Source organism: Pelophylax lessonae (assembly GCF_965119305.1).
Source record: "Pelophylax lessonae genome assembly, chromosome: 2".
Taxonomy (NCBI): Eukaryota; Metazoa; Chordata; class Amphibia; order Anura; family Ranidae; genus Pelophylax; species Pelophylax lessonae.
Window position 1 is genome coordinate 427,585,401 of NC_138769.1, and position 15,584 is coordinate 427,600,984.

The window sequence follows — 15,584 nt, forward strand, 5'->3', positions numbered from 1 at the left end:
AACACACAGAGCAGCTATGCCCACCCCCCTGCTGCCCATTCACAGAAGTCTTTGTATTTTGTCTATGTGTTGAAATAATACCAAGGTTTCTGTGATTGGGAAGGAGGAGGGGAGGGGCAGGCATAGCAGCCGCAGAAACTCTCCTGTTAAAGATTCACAGCTTAGAATGATCAGCATTGTTCTGCTGGAACTACAGCAATAGCGGTCTTCCATGGGTATTACAGAGTGGTCAGATATAAATATTAGCAATAAGCCCAGAAGGTGTCATGCACCTTGCTGGAGTTTAACCAATAGTGTACCTTCATTTTTTACAAAGGAGTTGAATTCCTAGAATGCAGTTCTATTTTATACCATGCAGGACTACTTAATAATCTCACAGTACAGCGCTATTCTTAATGCTGGCCTACAGCAAAAGAGGTCTGTGAATATGGCAACAAGCCAGTTTAGGATACCCTACTGGTCCCTAATGGAACATAAATTGGTGGATTCAACAGATCCTGTGACATGGTCATGAATCTTTCATTGAGAACATGAAGGCCCTGAAACTCAAATTCTCCTACTGAATACCCTTTTAAAACTCTCCCTTTTCTGAAAGGAATGTCCGTTTATTGCATTGTGCACCCTAGGCACGCCTGCTGCTTGGCCGTCTGAGTGTGAAGTAGATCACCATGATTACAGAATAAGGACACCCAGACCTGTTCACATGGTCCAGAACAGGGCTTTCTTTCCATCCTTCTTTCAGTGACCCCACTTGATAAAAGACAAAGGACGTCTAACTCCCCTGTTGGTAAAATGCTCCAGTAGCATTGTCCACATGTGCACCATGGGCCCAGCTTTACATGACAGAAAAGTAGAACATAATACCCTGTACCTATGTGCCATGGATTCGCCCAGATCTCCAATGCACTTACTGGGACATGGCTGGGGAAACAGACTACAGGGAATTAAACTAAAATTAAATTGTGAATAGGCTTCCAGTCTTTAAAGAGCTATCTAGAAAATAAAAGCAAACATATATTTGGTTACTACAGGCAACAAAGACAGGTCTCTAAAGTTTGGATAACATATGTCCAAAATCTTTTTAAAGAATTGTTTAAATATGATGCAAAGGGCAATGTGAATGTGGAATGGTTGAGGAATTTTCTGATTATAACATTTTGTTGACAACATTCTAAATTTACTGAACACCCTAAATTAATAAAATGTACAGTAATATATGCCTGATGTCTTTGTTATTAAATGAAAACAAAAGTAAATGAGCTTCACTTCAAAAATTAAAAGTCAGCAACTACACATACTGTAGCTGCTGACTTAATATTAGGACACTTACCTGTCCCAGAATCAAGCGATGTCTGCACCCCAGCAGATGTGTCCATCGGCTGTCGGAGTGCTGCTCCCACCACTGCCGATAAGGGAACCCAGCAGTGAAGCCATATGGCTTCACAGCCGGTTCCCAACTGTGCATGCGCGAAGCACGCTGCACGCTTTAACTGGCCCAGCAGCAGGGAAAGGAGGGGGGCCAAACTGCTAACGTACAAGGCCGCAGTGAGGTCCGACGGAAGTCGGACACAGGTACCTGCTCCCCCCATCCCCCCCCCCCGAAAGGTGACAAACGTGGCACCGGGGGGGAGGAATCAGAAAAGCGCAAGTCACACTTTTGAGTGGAACTCTGCTTTAAGGCCTTGAAGATGGGCTTCAGTTTGTTAGAGAGCACTATATACAGTAAACTTTGACAAAGCATTAGCACAGCTTTCAGCAAGCTTTAAGCAGCTTTGTGGAAATGCTGAAAGCAACCTCCATCTCCTATGTACGAATGTTGAACATATATCAAGGATTAGTAAAGCTTTGGACAGCTTTGCTGAAACTTTCAAAAGCAACCTTCAGCTCAAGAGTGACTTTGATTTTGTTTCAAGCAGTGCTGAAGTGTATTGAAGCCTGCAAGTGGGTAAATTAAACAGAAAACAACAGCTGACACTCCCTTTAAGATCTGTGTTACAAAGTGTATCTATGGTGGAAATTTCAAATAATATTTATTTCCACTAGTTATAGCCTACTCCTGAATAAAAGACGAAGTATGGGCCAAACTGTTTTGGCTATACTTCTCCTGTGGATCACAGGAATAAAGTTGGTTCTGCATTCCTGTGACCAGTTTAGCCGACAGCACGCTGAAGGTTGACATCACAGAGCTGGTCCAGGCTCTGAAAAGATCCCAACAATATTGTTGGGATCCACCCAGAACCCTGGATTGGCACCTGGCTCAGCCTCTCAGTGATCCGCTGAGAGACTGAGCCAGCCCCTCCTGCCTCCCCTGCAGCCCAGCACTCCAGTATTTGCTGGAGGGACAGAGCAGAGAACGAGGACTGGCAGTCCCAGTACTCTGCTCAGAGCAGAGGGGGAGAACTGAGCAATCAGCTGCATTTGATTGCTCAATTCTCCCCACAGAGCTGGGGGGGGGGGGAACAGATGCTGCATCTACCTAGGTGAGCAAACTTATTTCATTTTTTTCTAGAAAGTCATATTTCTCATTAAACCTTACTTTGTGAAGACCCCCCACATATTCTCTGCCTTGAATGCCGGGACACATATTTGCTATGCCCAGAGATTAAGCACTGCTGTGTCACACATTTCATAGAGCTTGCCTTGTGAACTACAGGAGGTGCTGAGAGGAGAAGTTTCAGGAGAGGGCGTCAGTACAGAAAGCACTGCTTTCAGGGAGTAAAGCATGGGATATTTAGTCATTAATTGAAAGTAAACAGAAGGAGGGGAAGCTGCAAAGCATGCAGGGAATCTAGGAAGTTGTGGAAACAGATAACCAAACAGGCAGCACTCAAAAGCAACAAAGCTACTTGAAGCTGGTTGAAAGCTTTACAAATGTTTTGTAAAAAACATGCTGTGCACACAGTATACAAGCTGAAGCCCATGTAAATAAGGCCTAAACAACCTTATAAAATAGGACCATCACAAATTACTAACCACAAGATACAACACTTTAATACATTTATAATATCATACAAACCTCCTGCTGTCTTTGAAGCCTCTCTATAGCGTTCTTCTCTCGTGTCACTAATCCCTCCATCTTGGAATGGTAAGTTTTCTCCAATTCTCTCCGCAAATCAGAAATCTCCTTTTGACATTTTTGTCTTTCTTCCAATTTAATTTTTGCAATCTCAACATCTTTGAAATGTTTTAGCTGTTAAAGAAACCGATATTGCTTATTTCTACAGCAAGAGGTGTATTCCTGAATACTTATGAATTGAATTTGGAGTGCAGTTTCCAATACGTAAAAAACAAGGTTTTATTTTATTTTTTTAAAAAACATGTACTGTTCATGAGCTAAACTAGCACTGTGATGATATAATGCATCGCTGAAATAATATAGTACAAAAAGCTTAAAGTGTAAAATCCTACATTCAATTTCAAATGTTTCTAGCCTACTCCTATTAATTCGAACGATCTTAGAGTTTCAAAGCATACTTTTTAAAGAATCCCCACACATTTACTTTATTGAAATTCGTGACATGTATACACTATAATCTGCAAGTAGGCACTGATGTGTCACACATTTCACAGAGCCTGCATACTGAACTACAGAGGTACTGAGAGGAGGAATTTCAGGAAGGGTTAGTACAGGAACACTCCAAATCATAACTGCTTGCAAGCAGTAAGGTACCTTGTCCATTGAACTTGAAAATAAACAGCAAAAAAAAAGCTGCAAAGCACACAGGAAATCCAGAAAGTTGTGGCCAGCAGATAATCAGTGTTCACAACATAAAATTTGATTTTTCAATAAGCTTTTACTGTATTGTCAAAAATATCTATTATATATATTATATTATTGCTATTACATCCTTGAAGATACAAAATTAAAGTGTATGCTGTGGCTATAGATCGCGTTTACATTTTGTTTTAGAGATGTGAATGGCTAGGTAAGGGGTTAGGTTTACAGGTTACAAGAAGAGTAAATCAATTACTATTACTTCTTCAGGTGTCATAACTCTAAAATACATGATAAGGGCTGTTGCACACTTTGGGTTGACAATGACCACTTACAGGGCCGCTGATAAGGCAGTACAGCAAGCCCTCCTGTACTGGGCCCAGGCACCTGCCTAGCAGGAGGGCTGGCAGTACTGCCTTATTGCCGACACTTCTGACAACAGTCCTGCTGGCTTCTACTTTTCTTTTCTCCCTCCAGCTGCCCTGCAGGGGGATCGTTTCTAGTATCTGCACTCCCTACTGTCTGGGACCCCTGTGTGCCCCTTTCCCCACAAGTGCTGCTGGTTTCACTCCTCTACCAGGGGGTTATTTTAGGATAGTGAGCGGGGGGGGGGGGGGGGGATCTCCATCCTGAATGAACATAGGGGTATAGATATTGCCTCCATGGCACTAGTCACTTAAATGGATCTTGTTCGATAGAGGTATAATTTCTTCCATGGCTGCAAAGCATAGCAATGCAGCTGTTGCATTTTAGCAACAAATATCATTTGATATTTTCAGAGGAGGGGGGCCCTGTCAGATAGGCTGATAGGCTGTATGTGGCCCCTTGATTTCTATCAGCAGCCCTGACCACTTATGACTTTGTAAGTGATCATCTTTGCCAATAGGCATTTCAACTTCTAGGATAACTTCTAAGTGACCTAGCTAGCCCTTCCTCCTCACTGAAAATAGAGAAGGTAGTAGTCATCTCTATATGCACAGCTGCAATCCAGCTAAATGTCCCTACGCGAACGAGGACAGGCAGGTGTCTTCCCGTCCCTTGTTTTTTCCAGCCTGTATTAACCTGTAAACATACTAACCTTTTGTGTCATCTCTTCCTGGAGTTGTTCCTCATGTCCTCTGCGATACTCAGTCAGTTTGCTTTCAAGGGATTCAAACTTAGGACGCTTTGGATACAGTTCATCAAACTGTTCATCAATGAATTTAAGTTTCTCCACTAAATGAAGATAAATATTTGAATATTGTTAGGAATACCTTTTTTAGTCCAGAGAGCAAGCTGGGTTACTTTAAAACAACATCCAGTAGTTTAACCACAATAATACCCATGTTCAATATACTACTAGAGAGTAGGGCTCTCAAAGTATGCAAATAAATCAATGTTTTCAGGAACTACTGACAAGGTTGTAAGGAACACTGAGGTTACAAACAATGAAGTAATTAAAGATAATCTTCCACAGTTCTCTACATATGTACAGGTGGCAATGAGGAGACAAAATGTTACCAGGTACAACTTCAAGAATATTATGACATTTTCATTTCACAAATCCCATAACACAAATATTAACATAATGGGGTTGATTTACTAAAACTGAAGTGTAAAATTTGGTGCAGCTCTGCATAGAAACAAACCAGCTTCCAGGACTTTTTGTCAAAGCTTATGTGAACAAGCTGAAGTTAGAAGCTGATTGGCTACCATGCAGCTTCACTAGATTTTGCACTCTTCAGTTTTAGTAAATCAACCTCATTAACATAATATCACCTTTGCACATGAAAAAAAGGGATTTATCGGTGAAGATAGAATTGCCCAACTGCTCCAGACCCCTCCCTATAAAAAGGCAGTGAACCATTGAACCACTGCTCACATTTCAAAAGTCATCATTCACTGAACAATATACTTTCAGATATCTATATCTCACAGAAAGAGTTGTAATATCACATCTCTCTATTGTAATAACTAAAGCAAATCCTGGGTCTTGAGAAAAACAGTGATGTGCACTAAATATTATTCAGTAAATAGTAAGGTAAAGATGGGGGTGTTTCTATTGTCACTGGAAGCCCAATTTAGTGTCAATAGCTACATTTAAAAATGAAAAGGGCTGTACCAATAGACTCTTGGTATGGTGATGTAGTGACCGTCTGAGTGTCAACATCTCTGCCATCTTTACTCAGGTGGTGATCTATCAGCTCTGTCAATATCTGTAAAAGGAAGCCTGTAAAATCAAACAAACAAACATCCTTAAACCACGTGGACTATGAAATGTATAACTATACAGTTAAAAGATCCTGATGCATCAATATGAAAACATGAAGTTAATTGGCTAAAAAAGTAAATGCATGCAATTATCTTTCAATGCATTTTACGGTTAATTGGGGATGAGATGAACGCTAGCAACTTTGAGTGGAACTGCAGCCAAAATGCCCCCCCCATTTTGGGTAGAGCAGGGAAGGGTTGGAATCTCTATTTTAAAAATGCCATCGGTGTTCCCAATTGGGGGATTAACTTAGCCACTTCAGCCGCCGAAGGTTTTACCCCCTTCCTGACCTGGCCATTTTCTGCAATACGCTTTAACTGACTATTGCGCGGTTGTGCAAAGTTGTACCCCAAGAAAATTGAGGTCCTTTTTTCTCCACAAATAGAGCTTTCTTTTGGTGGTATTTGATCACCTCTACCGTTTTTATTTTTTGCGCTACAAAACAATAAAAAGACCGACAATTTTGAAAAAAAAACAAAAAAAAACATTTTTTTACTTTCCGCTATAAAACATATCCAATAAATTTTTTTTTTTTTTTTAAAAATCAATAAAAAAACATTTTTAAAAAAATCTAAAAAGGTCTTCATCAGTTTAGGCCAATTTGTATTCTGCTACATATCTTTGGTAAAAAAAAAAAATCCCAAAAAGCGTATATTGATTGCTTTATGTGTCTACAAACTATGGGATAGATTTTTGGACATTTTATTTTTGGTATTGTTTTTTTTTAGTAATGGCAGCAGTCAGCTATTTTTAGTGGGACTGCGACATTGGGATGGAAAAATCTGACACTAAGTGACACTTTTTAGGGACCAATGACACTAAAAAAAAATAAATAAATAAAGAAGCACTGTCACTGTATAAAATGACACTGGCTGGGGGGTTAATTGATTAGTCGGAACACAAGATCTCTCTCTTCCTGACAAAACGAAAGTCTGCCTTGTTTACATAGGCAGACTACCGTTCTGCCACTCCTCCAAACGATCACGGGTGGTGCCACCTCCTGAATGCCTGTTTTTTTGGTTTTTCTGTTTGCTATTTACTTTGCCCAAAAGTGATCTTTAAACTGGAACTGATGGAACGGTTGAGTTCGACAGGCAAAGCAAGCCGCAGCATGTGCACAGCCTCCTCTGACTGCATGGTAGCTTTTAGGTGGCCGGTCTGGGGAGGGTAAAACCGCAACTTAACTGCTTTTTACCATCTCATGGTCTTCCATGTTAAAGAGGCTTAATTATATAGTTGCATCCTAGTGTACAGCTATGGAGTAAGGACAGTAGGACTGAGCAGTTGTCAAGCTTTTAAAATTCCAGGAACCATGCTGCTTTGGAACTTTACTAAAGTCATTCATAAACAACATCTTTTATTCAAAAAAGACCATTTTATGATTTGGGTATAATAAGATTAAACCTATAACAAAGCTTAATCTTGTACAAAATAAGACAAAATATTCTTAATCGTAGAAAAAGTCAAAACAGAAAACATGTTAAACCCCCTTCAATAATATTTCTTAAACGTGTGGGAGACTTGTCCTGTCTATAAGTGTACGCTCATGGCTGGGAAGAAAGTAAGTATACCTCTCGCATTGCTGCTCTGTAGGGATGATGTCTGCAGGAAACAAAAATAGAAGGCGGGTTACTAACATAGGAAGTTTTACTAAGCATGATATAAAATATAAAACTAATACATTACCAGAGTATGATAAAGCCTGCATTTTGGGTTGATTTTCATCAGCTGCATTAGGTCATGCATATTCAGAACCTTAAAAGGAAAAATGTAACCTCATTTTAAAGTTATTTACCTAGTGCAATGCAAAGAAAAAGAAACAAATGACAGTACATTTAAATCAAATATCAGAACATAAAGAGACCAAGAAGAAACACAGTTGTCACTGACAATGAAGTATCAATGCTACTCCAGGAATTGATTCATGCATGGCACTGCAAGCCATAGTTACATGAACGTCCCCTATGTAAATCAACCTGAAGGAGACTTTTTACATGATCCTGAATTGCATTGTAATGTGTTGCTGTATCTGACAAGTGTAGGTTGTCAAATAAGGACAATTTAGGGTAAACCTAAAAAAGTAAGGTTTCTTCTCCTAAGACACATAGGTACTGTAGGTGACTCTAAGGGAAACAGAATGTTGCATATGCCATCTGTCATAAGTTCCCTACAAGTGCTTATAAGTGAGCTTGTCACCTTGTGGCTCCACAAAAAAATATAATATAAGCATATCATTAGCAAGTCATATAAGCATGCAGGCATTTGGACCTGCATGTTTGTTCTGGGTCACTGACACAGTACATTGTGAAGCCACATGATGAGCATGGCAGGTAGGCATTCAAAAAAAAAAAAAGAAAAGTCAATGATGTACACTGCCATAGCCTACCCAGGATGGGGTAATGTTCAGATGGCCCTGTGACATGTTGCACATATCAGCCTGAACCTAAATAGCAAATGGTATTTACTTCATTTGGACTCTGCACTGATAATTTGGTGCATAGGATGTTGTGATACTGGGGTGGGATGGGGGATTATTTTCAAAGTACAGGCACCCTTTATATTATGAGGTTGCTGCATTTGTTACCACTGTCTTGGGACATCCATCAAAGTGTCAACTAAGCCACTGGGATTACTAGACCACACAATGAAACATTTGATAAGACCTATTAATTATATAGAAAGTATGGAAAATGGCAACAAATTAGCAACCATGATGCCCATTGCTGCAGCTTTCTTACTAGAGAGGTATATACATGAATGAAAATCCAACTCACCTTTTCCTTCTCCAGTCCACACTCAGGATAAAAAACAGACAGAGAGTACTCATAACCACATCTTCCCATATGATCTGCTACCAGGCTGTTACATACTTGATGTACCAAAGAGTTACTGGGAGTGTCTGAAGCATGGTGCTGCTCTTTACTATATGCAGGAGGTTTCAGATCCTGAATAAGCTGGTTTCGTAGCTGTGTCTAAGAAATAAAAAATGGCAAAGTGTAAAACTGTATTTACATACACATACATTCATTTCTTACCGCAAAAAAAAGGCAGTCAAACCAATAATTTATGAAATGCTTGAGTCATTAATGGTTTTATATACAAAGATGCACACTAGCCTCAGACTAGACACAATTTGTGGAATAAAATTCAGTGAAAAGGGACCTTTTGGTAGTTTTCAGAAAACAATTACTATTTCCTATTCAGTGCTTTTGGGCCTGTTAAAAAAAATGTATTACCAGTAAAGAAAATAAGCACTCCAAATGCAAAACTAGCAGTCTGCCCTAGCCATAGTTAATATTTAAATATAGGAGACCTGCCATTAAATAAGGTTTAGGGTTGGGTCACACCAGATGTAGTCCAGCGCATTTTTATTCTGCATCAAAAACACATGGACAGTGTTTAAAGTGGTTGTAAAGCACTGGTTACTTTTTTTTTAGGACCTGCAAGGTAAAGGCATAATGTATTATGTTAAACTTACCTGAAAACGAAGCCCTCCAGCGATGTGACGTAGTTGCTGGAGGCAGCGTCCATTTTCTACCGGTGTTCCTTCCGGGTCCGCGGACTACGGCAGTGTGACAGGCTGGAGCCCTGAGAACATCAGTCCCGTGCAAGTACGGGGGAGCCGTCATTCACGGCACAGGTATCTGAAGGAACGGCACTGGTGGCTGTTCCTTCAGGGCGCATGCACCGATGATGTCATTGGCTGCATACAATGTAAATATCTCCTAAACGGTACAAGTTTAGGAGATATTTGCAGTACTTATAGGTAAGCCTTATTATAGGTACAAATTATTCCTTACTTCCTCTTGAACATGGATTCCAATGGCCATAGTTCACACTGGTGTAGTGCATTCTAATGCAGTCAAAAAAAGTAGAACACGTTGCATTTTTTTTCTGTATGGAACGCATCAGGAATATGGCAGAACACATAATAAAGCACCAGAACGCACATGTCCTAAATTGAAATGAAAGAAAAAAAAAAAAAAAAAAAAAAAAGAAGAAGAAGAAGAAGAAGAAGAAGGAGGGGGGGTAATGCACCAGAATGCTTAAAAAAATTAGCATGCAGAAATTCTGGTGTGAACCGGCCCTAAAACAGATCCACGCTTACTTCTGTATACACAGATCTTCCATTGCGAATACACAGCTATGAGGCTGTATGTGAAATGCCTAGGCACACTTACATACCAGGAAGCGCGCTGCTATTTTTCAGGAAGAACTCAAGACAAGACAAAAGGTACTAATTAGGCTTAATAAACATCTTTAAATGTTTCCTATGAAGGCTCATGCACACAGACCCATTCCTCTTCATAGTTTTTAGAGTATTTGCCTGGGACCCTTGGTGCTGCATACATAGACATGAATGAGTGTAGGCAGCTGTACAGAGGTATGAATCGCTACTTGCGTAAAATAGCGCACACATACAGATGTAAGGTCCAATATGCAAGTGCTAGAGCACTACCACCGCAAAATGATAGATCTTTGGTTAGCTGCCGTTTGTAAAGAAATCAGCCAGGGATCAGTTATTTAGCTAGAGTGGCAGTTTCAATAACATTAGCATGGCAAGGGTGTTACCACCATGACCAATGGCAGAGAACTGAGCTAAAGGCAGTATCTGGTTCAAAGAATCCCAGTTAACACTGACAGTGTGTGGTCTTGGTTTGTTATGAGAGTTAGAAGTGATCAAATTACAGGAGAATTTCCTGCCCATTTGGTAATGTGAGGTTCTTTCCATCCAGTGCATAAAATTAATACCATAATACAGGGGTAAAAAGTATTGAACATGTCACCATTTTTCTAGGTAAATATATTTCTTAATGTGCTATTGACTTTAAAATTTTCACCACATATCAGTAACAACCCATGCAATCCATACATACAAATAAACAAAAACAAATAGGTTCAGAAATTAAGTTATGTGTTACAAAATGGAATGACGCAGGGAAATATATTAAACACATGAAGAAAGGGAGATGCAAAAAGGTATTGAAAACCAAGACCTCAGCTGAAATCTATCAATAATTCAAAAACAATACTGCCCCTTGTCAGTGCAAATGAATATCAGCTGGTTCAGTCTCAACTGATGGCCTAAAAAAAGGTGTCACAAGAAACATCTCATGATGGGTAAAGCAAAGAGCTCTCTCAAGATCTTCGCCACTTTGTTGTTGCAAAACATACAGATGGCATTGTTTACAGAAGCATTTCTAAACTTCTGAATGTTCCAGTGAGCACTGTTGAGGCCATAACCCAGAAGTGGAAAAAACATTGTTTCACTATAAACCAGGCATGACCAGATGCTCCTCACAATATTTTTGACAGAGGAGTGAAAATAAATTATGAAAAAAAAAGAGTTGTCCAAGAGCCAAGGATCACTTGTGGAGAACTTCAGAAAGACCTGGAATTAGCAGGTACAATTGTTTCTAAGAAAATAATAAATAATGCAGTCAACCACCATGGCCTCTGTATGCACGCTCACCACGCAAGACCCAATCCCTGAAGAAAAAGCATGTTGAAGTTAGTTCAAAGTTTGCTGCAAAACATTTAGACAAGCCTGTGAAATACTGGGAGAATATAGTCTGGTCAAATGAGACCAAAATTGAACTCTTTGGATGCCATAGTACACACCATGTTGGGAGGTCAAGTGGCACTGCACATCACCCCAAAAACAGCCCTATACCAACAGTGGAGTTTGGAGGTGGGAACATTATGGTGTGGGGCTGTTTTTTTTTCAGCAAATGGTACTGGCAAACTTCATGTCATTGAAGGAAGGATAAATGGAAAAATGTACCATGACATTCTTAATAAAAATCTGCTGCCATCTACCCGGATGATGAAGATGAAACAAAGGGTGGACATTTCAGCAAGACAATGATCCCAAACACAAAGCCAAGGAGACGCTCAATTGGTTTCAAGGAAAGAAAATAAAACTGCTAGAATGGCCCAGCCAATCACCTGACTTGAATCCAATAGAAAATTTATGGAAAGAATTAAAGATCAGAGTCCATAGGAGAGGCCCACTGAACCATCAATATTTAAGGACTGTGTGGAAGAATGGGGCGAAATCACACCTGATCAATGCATGTGACTAGTTTCTCCATACGGGAGGCATCTTGAAGAGGTTATTATCAGCAAAGGATTTTGTACAATGTATTAAATACATTTCACTTAGCGTGTTCAATACTTTTTTTCCTGTGTCATTCCATTTTATTACACATAACTTAATTTCTGAATGGATTTGTTTTGGTTTCTTTGTATGTATTGATTGCATGGGTTGTTACTGACATGTGGTTGAAATTTCATGTCAATAGCACCCTTAGAAAAATATTTACCTACAAAAATGGTGACGTGTTCAATACGTATCTTACCCGCTGTATATGAAACAGTTGTATTCTCTAACACATATATACTATATATTATTGAGATGCATTGTATGCAGTATGTGTATCAGTTATATATCGTGAAGAAACAATTACCTTCAATGAATCCAAAACACCTTTGTTTTTAAAGGTTTGATAAAGTCTTCTGCGCACATCTTCTTGGGTGCTTAAAGATTTATTTTTACTGTGAGACATCATGCAGGAGGAACCTAAATCACTAAAAAAACAAAGATAGTTTAAAGTGGAACTTTAGTAAAAAAAAAATGGAATGCCTGCTAGATGACTTCAGGCTGCAGGTATAGCTATGTAAAACATTAAAAATAAGTGCCCAGTAATACAGTCTCACCCTGCTCTGCACATGCTCAGTTGCTCTCTATTTTTAGGCACTACAGAATTTGTAGAGGCGGATCTATTGACAGCTTTAAAGCAGAATGAAACCCTCTTTATCCTTTATAGCCAAGGAAACTGCTTCTGTTTGATCTGCAACTGCCGTGGTGCTGCAAATGTAGTCAGTTATGACTCCAGCCATTTTATGGTTTTACAGTTTGGTTGAGGACACAAGCAAATATGACAGTTAGCAATCCCGGCATACCAGGAATGTAACTTTTTTTTAAACTGTTCCGCTTTATTATTTACTGTTGTTCTGGGGCTCTGGGCTTCAGCAAAATAGCAGCCTCCAGCAAGAAGAAACAGGAACAATTCTGGAGGCAATTAGCAGGAAACACTCATTTTGTCATCATAATTATTAATGTGGAATGCATGTTCCTTGCTAAAGAACATTATTTTTTTATCAAGTTGTTATAGCTAAAGCTCGACTTTAAATTAGGTAAAAAAAATTCTTTACAGCAAGCGTTTTTTTTTTTTCTTTTAGGATAAGGGTTTACATGAATAAATAAAAGCTGATCGTTGTAAGCACCTGTGCCAGCGTTAAATGGTTTGTCTCATCTCTGTAATTGCAAGAGTGCGCTTTCTTTTAAAAAACATCAGACAAAGTATAACTAAAGGCAAAACTTTTTTGAAAAGAGTGGAGAGGGATTAGAACATCTGTCAGTTTATATTGCTATCTGTGCCCCAGTTTCACCCTCTCTGTTTGTCCTGTTTACCATGATTATTGAAAGCGAAAGTAAAAGAAAATCCCACATTTTGGGTTGTCCCCAGAAAAGTAATAGAGGGGATAACTTCCAATAGGGACACTAGCTCTGGTGACCTGGGGGTCCCCAGGGAGTTCAGTCATTTTCTAGGGATTTCCTCTTATTTCCTGTTTGGCTATGGAACAGGAAATTAAATATTCGCAATGAGACACAGACGGTGAAAAAAAAAAAAAAAAAAAATCTGACAGGGGTTAACTTTACCTTACTCTACCCAAATTAGAAAAAAAAAAAAACGTTTTGCCTATAGTTCTACCTTAATGTTTGAATTACCAGGTAAAAATAGAAGAAAAAAAAAGAAAATGAATGCAGCCATCACATCTAAGAATTAGTAAGCTGCCTTATAATAAACGTCGGCTTTTGGGTTTAATATCACTTTAATTCCCGGTTTGTATCAAACAACTGCCCTGTTTTCTTTCTGCACACAATTTCTAAGGGTGAGTTTTTATGATAGCTGAAAGACATGCCCACACAATAGGTTTAATAAATGACAATGTCATACATTATATATGATTATACAATGTATTATTTTGTTATTTATTAAACCTATTGTGTGGGCATGTCTTTCTGTTATCATATCATTAGTGTTTACATTTACTTTGATTTAACAAGCCATGAGAACAACCTGGAGCGGAGAAATAGACAAAAGAGAACCGACAATTCAAAAAGAGATTTATAAAGGTGGCCATATACAGCGCTGCTGTTAGGAATCACTGGGCATCATACAGCCTACCTGACAGCCCCCCCCCCCTTCCAAAAGTGACATAGATTTATCAGTCCCTTTCTTTGCAGCCTCAGAAACACAGAATAGTGAAAAGGAAGCACTCTGAGGCATCTTGCTTATTCACAAAGTGAAGCGTAGTAAACACAGTTTACTATGCTTCACTGATGAACGGACACAGAAGCGATTGGTACCGATCGCTCAATGTGTTCATTCAGGAAAGGAAGGGACCAGTAAATGACATATTTACTGGCCCCTTCCCCCGCTCTCTATCCTAAAACATCTCCCTTTGTGCCTGCAGTAGCTGCTGACAAGAATGGAGGGAAGCTGGAATAGTGATGCAGGGGAAAGGGGCAAACGGGGGGCCGGAAAGCAGAGGGAAGGGGCACCTGTGCTATGATCAATCCCGCTGCAGTGCAGCTGGAGGGAGGAAGAAAAGCTGGCAGTGCTGCTGGGGGGCGCAGAAGAGGAATGGTGGCTGAAATAAGACAGTACATCTGCTTCCTGCATGCCCCCCCCCCTTTTTGAACTGATGGTGCCTGAGCCCAATACATGAGGGCTGGTTATACTGTCTTATCCAGCGGCCCTGGCCATACATATTACCATCCAACTGTGCAAGATTTACCAAAACTATGTAATATGAGGACACACCTAATCTATCTAATACATTTTTATCAAGTCAGGCAGGTCCTTGTACTACATAGCTGTTGTCAAATCTAAGGCTGACCATACACTCTACAATCTGCTTGTACAATTTCCATTAGATTGCAAGCTCTTCTGAGCAGGGCCCTCTTAATCCTCTTGTATTTTATTGTATTGTCTCCCTGTTATATTGTAATGTGCTGCGTAAACTGCTGGCGCTATAGAAATCCTGAATAATAATAATAATATCTACCATGAACTATGTAGGACTGGCACCTGCCTGATTTATTACAAACTATATTGTTTAGGTTTATCCTCCCATTACATCGTTTTGATAATTCTATAGGAGAATGTACAGAGATTGCACAGTGTATGGCCAGCTGACAAGGGATTGTGTAATCAAATGCGTGCAGTAAGCTGAAACTGATCTGGGTTTGAAATCAGCTGTAACACCTAACATATGTTCTCATAGTACTGCAAACTAGCAAGTCCCCCATATTGCACTGACACACACACCAGTACACAACTAGAAGACAATTCCATGTACTCACTACAGCAGGGAACGCACACAGCGTCGTCTCCACTACCAACCAGCACTCCACTGTACACACAACTCATAACCGCCGAGACCACTGCGAGCTACCACACAGCCAATCACACGCAGAGCCCAGGATCTCCCCACCAATCCTCTGCAAGGTTTTCTACTGCCCAATACCAGACAAGGCCGTATTCC

The 15,584-nt window shown here is 39.8% G+C and overlaps 1 protein-coding gene across 1 annotated transcript in view; it reads right to left on the reverse strand.

Moving 5' to 3' along the window:
* The window catches only part of OFD1 (OFD1 centriole and centriolar satellite protein), a 74,222-nt gene extending 58,742 nt beyond the window's left edge, over positions 1 to 15,480 (reverse strand). The window contains exons 1-8 of the mRNA XM_082247394.1: positions 15,420 to 15,480; positions 12,437 to 12,557; positions 8,741 to 8,938; positions 7,653 to 7,721; positions 7,538 to 7,568; positions 5,817 to 5,924; positions 4,794 to 4,930; positions 3,017 to 3,190 (exon numbers count right to left, since the gene is read on the reverse strand). Of these exons, the coding sequence (XP_082103520.1) occupies positions 3,017 to 3,190; positions 4,794 to 4,930; positions 5,817 to 5,924; positions 7,538 to 7,568; positions 7,653 to 7,721; positions 8,741 to 8,938; positions 12,437 to 12,557; positions 15,420 to 15,469 (888 nt within the window). The 5' untranslated portion in view covers positions 15,470 to 15,480. The remainder of the gene's footprint in view (positions 1 to 3,016; positions 3,191 to 4,793; positions 4,931 to 5,816; positions 5,925 to 7,537; positions 7,569 to 7,652; positions 7,722 to 8,740; positions 8,939 to 12,436; positions 12,558 to 15,419) is intronic.
* Between the last annotated feature and the right edge of the window lie 104 nt (positions 15,481 to 15,584).